The sequence below is a fragment of the Lactuca serriola genome, chromosome 8 (genome assembly GCF_051521515.1).
Source record: "Lactuca serriola cultivar US96UC23 chromosome 8, Lser_US96UC23_V15, whole genome shotgun sequence".
Lineage (NCBI taxonomy): Eukaryota > Viridiplantae > Streptophyta > Magnoliopsida > Asterales > Asteraceae > Lactuca > Lactuca serriola.
The window spans coordinates 206674862-206683069 of record NC_136415.1 but is presented as its reverse complement, the minus strand read 5'-3'; the positions used below and the strand labels follow the sequence as shown (position 1 = coordinate 206683069).

The window sequence follows — 8208 nt, the reverse complement described above, 5'->3', positions numbered from 1 at the left end:
AGGTTTTGAGAAATATCTTAAACCATGCCAATGAGAGATGTTATTTGAAGTGAAGTACAAATTGATTGACCACATCAATAAAGAGGCCATCATAAGTGGAGAAAGCAAAAACATTAGACATATGGAAAAGGAATAAGACTAAATTCACAATTTGGTGATATTTTAATAAGCGCAATCGAGTAAGAGATGTGGAAAAGACAATTTTACTCTCATGTGCATTGAACCATTCTTATGGACTATACATGTAGAATTTCAAGAACTAAATGAACATTTGGATAACTTATTTTAAAGATAACAATAGTGTTTTTATAAAAAAAAACATGTTGAATTGTAAAGAGATTTCTTTAAGTTAACCATTTTACGGATTTCAATGGCAACATCTAAAGTGGATATATGGATTAAAAATGTCAAACAAATATGAGAATAAGGGTTTTCTTTGAGTTAGTTAATGCTTAAAACAGTAAGATGTTATGAGTAAAAAAAGAATATGAATTAATGAATGTAAACAAAAGACAATGAACATACAAATTGAGTATATAGATCAATCATATAATAATATTTCGGTCTTTTGTTGGTGACACTCACTTAGTGTTACCAGTCATTTTATGTATCTTAATATGTGAGATAAGGGTTAATAATTTGTACTCTATTTTATATGCTCAGTATGTACGGAGTGCATACATATATAAGATCGAATACATATATAAGATCGAATTAAAAGTCGGTACATCAAAATGGAAAGGGGTCGTCACCCCTTGCTAGTAGTCCAAAGGGATAGAGGCCGTAGCAGTGGTCATCAGTTTTGGTAACCATTAATTATGGGATTACTTAACCACTTGGGTTGTGGAAACTTGGTAAGGCATGTGGAAGATATGGTGGATAACTTATTGACTCATGGTCAGATTATCACTCACTCCTTGTAGCCATGGAGGTTCGTCTGCAGTGACTCCAGGACATGAGATAAAGCTTCATGTTTGCAACAGGGGATTAATCGGTGTGCGAAAAATTAAAACTAATATATATATATATATATATATATATATATATATATATATATATATATATATATATATATTCATTTTTACCACATAAAGTTACAAAAAAGGTAAAATTGAAAAAAAAAAATGTTGCATATTTGAGACATTAATGGATTTAAAATCCTATTTTGGGTAAAACCAATGAAAATTTACGAACTTAAAGATTTTTATGAAATTTGCCCTATAAAAAAAAGTTAGATAAAAATATGGTGTAAGAATGCTATATTTAGATATAGATTATATTGTGCCGAAAAAAAAAACAAAAAAAAAAAAAAAAAAAAAAAAAAAAAAAAAACAAAACAAACGATAAAAATAAGGTGTCCGAATGCTATATTTAGATATTTACGGCAAATGATATATGTAAAAAGTTAATAGAGAAAATTAAGTAAATATGCTGAAATAATAGATTTCTAAAAAGAACAAACGATATAATTTAAAATTTTATGCAAACGTATGACACCTAACTAAAATCGTGGTTACATTCAAGCTTTTCCTCATATACGGTGCTAGTTCAACACAATAATAATAGAAAAAGTTAAGAGTCAAATCCATTATAGTCAACAGCGTAGTTAGAAGAACCTGTGTGATTACATTAAAAATAAATTTTGCAGTTTTCATTTATATATAATATGTAACGAAATAATGAATTATATTGAGTTAATATAAATGTTAATGACCATATTTAGAGTTGCACAATTAACGGGGTTTTATGGGTAATTTTCAGTCTAGATATGTTGGCAGCAACCGTCTCATTATTTGGACCGGATCCGACCACAATTAATCCCAGGACTGAACCAAACTTAGCTTGTTTAGACCATTGATCTTTCATTAGTCCTCTAGTTTGAACCCTCGGTCTAGTATATATATATATATATATATATATATATATATATATATATATATATATATATATATATATATATATATATATATATATATATATATATATATATATATAGAGAGAGAGAGAGAGAGAGAGAGAGAGAGAGGTAAGTTTAATTGAAAAAATAAAAAAATGTTAAAAATTGGAGAATCATTATCAGTCAATCAATCAATTACTTTTGCTGTAAAAGTCTCTAACATACCGATGGAAATAGAAAAAGAATACACATATGTTTTCCAACAAAAACATGTTTCCTTAAACTATGCTAATCATTACCTTAATATATACAAAAAACATATTTTTTTTAATTTTTATAAAATTATTTTTATCGAAAAATGATTTTAAATACATCAAATTTTATAATTTTTTATTCTCTATAAATAGACATCCATATTGATATAGTTTTAAAATAAAATATTTTTTTTATAGTTTCAGCTCTTGTTATTTATAAGTAAATAAAAATACATCAGATTTTTCCTACAACACATTCGTTATTCATTTATGAATATAAAATATGATTTTTTTAAAGTTTAAATATCATTCATATATAAATATAACATATATAAACTCTTTATAGTTTACATCAACTCTCGTCATATGTTAAAATCATATATGAATAAAACGTGTATTAGATTAGTCTTCCTCACAAGTTATATTCATATATGAAAAACACATTTATCATAATTTTGTTACGGTTAATTTGTTATTCATATATGAATAAGTGGTTCAAAATTTTAAAACACGTCATCTTATATTAACATACTACTTATTCATATTCGAATATCAAATGAACTATAACAAAAATCTGATAAATTTTTTATTTATAAATGAATATAACATATGTCGACTATTAATACATATTTTATTCATATATAAATACAACGTGTGACGAAAGATAATGTAAAAAATATATATTTTAGGTAAAAAAAAGTTTTATTATGTGTTATATTTATATATGAATGTTACTTAAACTGTAAAAAGTTAAACATACATTTTATTCAAAAATGAATAACGAATGTACTGTAATAAAGATCTGATCAATTTTTATTCACTTATTAATAACAGGAGCTGAAACCCTAAAAAAATAAATTTTTTATTTTATCTTAAAACTATATGAATATTGATGTCTATTTATAGAGAATAAAAAATTATGAATTTTGATATATTTAAAATAATTTTTTTGATAAAAATAGCTTTGTAAAAATAAAAAAAGACAAAAAAAATATGTTTTTGTGTATATTAAAATAATGATTAACATAGTTTAAGAAAACATATTTGGTAGGAAAACACATGTGTATCCATTATCTATTTTCGTCGGTAGCTAAGTGTTTTGCGGCAAAACAAATGTTTGGCTGTGAATGATTTTCTTATTCTAATTTTTTTTTCTCAATTGAACCTATATATATATATATATATATATATATATATATATATATATATATATATATTAAAGGCAGAATTTCATATACGCCATTCCTAAACCGCTAAATATCGTATTTACCTGGCCTGAACTCTAAATATCGTATTTGCCCTTCCTAATGTTTTTTAATATCATATATACTCAAATCTATTTTTTTGTTATTTTTTATTGATTTATAATTGTTTTTCATAATATTAAATCATTATAATTAAAATACATTCATAATGGACAAGAATACCCTTCCTTCTAATTTCCAATTCACGATTCACAGATTAGCGATCATTAGCGTTATCCCCACAATTCACGATCAAGTCTCTCTTGTCGACACCTCCAGCTTCACGATCGAGCCTTCCTAACACTTCTGATCGTTGCATCCGATTCCACTCAATTGTGCTTCCAGGCGGACCCAACCCTGTTATCGCATACATACACTTCAGGTAATAAAAAAAGGATTCCACTCAATTGTTTGATTTGTTCAGCAATTCCTAGCCTTGTTGCAGCTGCAGTAATCAGGATTTTATGATTTTTTTGTCAATTGAGCATTCAATCTGGGATTACAACTGATAAATATGTCACCTACACATCTAGAATCTCGGATTGTTGAAGTCCCTATATCGGTTTCATAATTCCTTTTCCATGTATGCTTTACTTTTAGGTTACAACTGAAACCACAAGCTTAATTTTGGTTCTGGAATATGAAGATTTGGTCATGTTCTTAATAACATTTGCCTCCATATAAGAAGCGACTCATATGGTGATTCACTGTTTGGGATAAAGGTCTTGCCACCAGCTATTCGATGAATTGTTTAAGTGAGATGAGTTATTCTATTTTCTTATCATCATTTTAGTGTTTTGCCTGTAATTTATGATTCTACAACAAAATTTCGTATCAGGTACACAAACTGTGATGCATGTCCAATGAGAGCCGAATGTAAACACTTTGCTAATGCTTTTGCAAGGTACAGGAATCTATTATCTATGTTTTTTTTTCTGTTTTTAATGGCTTTAATGGTAGATAATGAAGCACTTCATGACTGACATTTGTAATTGTACAGTGCAAGGATTTCCCTAATAGGTCCAAAGGAAAAAAAGACAGCGGCTTCAAATTGAAGATGAAGTTGACAATAAAAGTGAAAGGGTGTTTTGGGAAGAAATTTGAACTAATTATTGAAGAACCAACAACACCTGAGCCAGAAGTCATGAAACTATCACTAAGTGACATTGAGGAACAATACTTTGAAGATTCAGATGAAATCCGAATTATCAAACTGAACATGGAAATTTTGTAATAGTTAATTATAGTAGCTATATTTTTTTTAAGAAATAGCATTGTACTTTGAGAAATTCATGATATATAGCATTGAACTTTTAAAATTTTGTAATAGTTAATTACAGTAACTATATTTTTTTATCCTTGTATGTTTTAATTGTAATATATACAATTTTGGTCTTTAAAGCATATATTTGGAATTATTTACAGTTTGGTCCCTAAACTTTAAATTTGCACCATATATATAATTTTGAAAAGAAATGCAAATCCATGAAAGAAAAACTAAAACAAAATATTTATTTATGTCACGTACTAACAAAAAAAATCCATCAATTGAACCCTAACTAAGAACATTTTCAACTTAAGCTAACAAAAAATTTCTAAACCCTAATTTCATGAGACTTTTTCATGTAGAACCCGAAACTCCTGAACCATCATGCGATTTTGTATCCTTTCCACGTAACCTTTTAGATGTGGATGTTTCATTTTGATCGGAACTTTGAGATGCTAGATTTTTACATGTCTTTTCACAGTGTCCATACTCTCCACATCGCGAACACTTGTGTCTTCTTTTAGACTCATCCGATGATTTTATTCTATTTTTTCTTAGTCGTCCAGGTGGGCGTTTGGTAATAGGTGGATAAATTTTCTCTGCATTTTTTTGCGCCCATTGATCCTGTCCGGGCATCGAAGCAATTTGAATAGCATACGTAGCTTTAAAGTTCTCTATAGTGAAATATGGATCAACATATTTGTCCCAGTTAGCATCCCTTATATACGCAATAAAAGCCGCTGCATGTACACATGGTCGGCCCTGAACTTGCCACAATCGACAACTACATTTTCTTTCATCTAGGTTGACCTCCCAACGTGTTCCCTTGTACTTCACTTCAGCTTGATTCTCAGAACTTCTAGTAACTTCATACTCACCCAAGTTCTACATGAAAAATTATATATGAATTATTGAAGTAAAAACTAAAATAAATATAATCATTTAACTAAATTATTTAACATGCTTACCTTAGCGATGTCATTAAGATGGTTTTTAGCAATAGGAACCAATGTGCCATTCCATGTATTCACCAAATTTCTTTTCTTATCAAACCGTTTCATAATCTTTTCCCTAATTGCATCAAGGAGATCAAGCACAGGTTTATAGCGCAATTTACCAATCCAAGAATTAATCGTTACTGAAATATTATTAGTGATGTAATCACACTTGGAAGTAGTACCAAACTTGCTTCTACTCCATATTTTTTGTGGTTGGTATTTAGATATGCAATGAAATCTTCATTTTTATCACTAATTTCCTTCAATAATCTGTTATGCTTGGTAGAACGGTAGGTTTTGGCAGCAGACCATAGTTTTTTGTTAAAGAAGTCCCCACGAAAGTGTTTCTTGAAGTTGCTATATAAGTGCCTCATACATTCCCTATGCTCAACATTAGGATAAACATTCATCATGGCTACTTCTAACCCTTTTTGCATGTCTGATGAGATAACAAGACCATTTGGCGTTCCAATTGCTTTTTTCAGTGAATCAAGAAACCATGTCCATGATTGTGTGTTTTCTGATTCAAGCACACAATATGTTATTGGAAAGATAGAATTGTTACCGTCAATACCAGTTGCTGCGGCTAATACACCATTGAACCTTCCTTTTAAATGGCAAGCATCAAGACCAATATACGGACGACAACCAGCAGCAAACCCTCTAGAACAAGCTGCTAAACAAATGAAACACCTTTTGAAAAGTTTCTTTCCACCAACTATGTCAAAGTCAATTTCAACAACACTTCCTTCGCTCCTTCGTAATAGTTCTTCTTTAAATTCATCCATCTTCATGAAGGAGTCTTCCCACTTACCATATATGTCGGTATAAGCTTGCTCTTTCCCTCTAAAAACTTTTAGGTATGGCACATCAACATTGTAAGTTTTCATAATCCAATTTCTAAGCTCATATGGAGAGACCTCTCCATCAGATTTCAACTTGTCAGTAACTACATTAGCAATCCATCCTTGAGTGGCTCGTTTATTGCCACCCTTGTTGCTGTGAGTGCAAGAATGTACTTCTAACATTTTCTTAACCTAAAAAACTGAAATAAACATAAATATATTTTTAATATGAAGCATGTTAAATATAACTTAAGGTATACACTTACTTCAAAGGTAACTGCATCTTGTGTAATAGATGCATGAAGTCTCCACTCGCACTCTAGGTTTTCACACCTTGCTGTGAATCGCGTCGGGTCGCTTTTTTGAATGTAGTAGTTCAATTCATTTATGACTGCATAGTGGTTCAAAGCTCTCCTAAAATCAACCACATTTTCAAATTTTGATCCGACTTTCATGCTTATCCTATTCTTACTAGATGAGTAAACTACATCATCATCATTCATTATATCATCTTCATTATCAGAAATGAGATGATTGTGATAACTTTCTGCACTAGGACAAAGGTCTGCATCATACTAATTGTGTGGTTCATCTCTGTTGGCACACAAATGGTTAGTATGATTATTAGAGCCGAGGTTATTCTCTGTTGTCACATAAATGGTTACTTGTTTCTCACTTCCATACATGCCAAGCATAGCCATGAACTTATCATCATAATAAGGCACAATAAGGGATTTTTCTGGTGCATACTTGTCAACATAAAAAATAGAAAATTTTGGGTTGTTCTTTGATGAATAACGTTTAACCATTTCTTCATGTAGTTGACTAAACTTGTATAAAAATGTGTGTATGTGGATACATTTTTGAGAGCCAAAGCAATATATTTGCCTACAACTATTCTTCGTTAGCCGAAAGTAATCTCCATATTTCAATTTTAACTTGAACTTGGAAGTTGATATAGGCCTGAAATTGAAAATTATTTAGAGAAACAATCATACAATTTAGTAAATGTCTAATTGAATTAACATTAAGATATTCGCATAAACATACTCGATTATTGGAGACGTAGCCCTGCTCTCCCATATGGGTTTTGATGTGTCATGAAGGGTAATATCTTATGTTTGACAATTATCTTCCGACATTGGTTTGTATCGCCTATAAAATATAATTTTAAGTCGGTGATAAGAAAAAAAAAGATATAAAGGTATAAAAAAAACGACTACAAATATCAACACTGCATAACATTGACACAATAGCTAAGAGTAGTTGATTCAAATATAAAGGTAAAATAACACCACTACAATTAGTTTTCTTCATAATATGATGGAATCATCATACAAATTAGACAAATTATATGCAGGTGCTGAACAAATCAAACAACAACATAATCAAAATTAGTTTTCTGATTAGTCTCTTCCCATGAAGTCATGTTTTGACATCAATTAGTTTTCTAGTTAGTCTCTTTTGTTTTGACATCAATTAGTTTTCTTCATGATATAATGGAATCATTGACAAATTAGACAAATTATATGGAAAAGGAATTATGAAACTGATACAGGGACTTCAACAATTCGAGATTCTGGATGTGCAGGTGACATATTCATCTGTTGTAATCCCAGATTGAATGTTCAATTGACAAAAAGAATCATAGAATCCTGATTACTGCAGCTGCAACAAGGCTAGGAATTGCTGAACAAATCAAA

The 8208-nt window shown here is 29.7% G+C and overlaps 1 protein-coding gene across 1 annotated transcript; it reads right to left on the bottom strand.

Moving 5' to 3' along the window:
- Positions 1–5016: 5016 nt before the first annotated feature.
- Positions 5017–7008, bottom strand: LOC145067791 (uncharacterized). Its single transcript, XM_079014838.1, has 5 exons — positions 6772–7008; positions 6226–6697; positions 6037–6180; positions 5631–5800; positions 5017–5547 (listed from the first exon to the last, which is right to left on the bottom strand). The coding sequence occupies exons 1-5, from the start codon at positions 7006–7008 to the stop codon at positions 5017–5019; spliced, it is 1554 nt and encodes a 517-aa protein (XP_078870964.1).
- Between the last annotated feature and the right edge of the window lie 1200 nt (positions 7009–8208).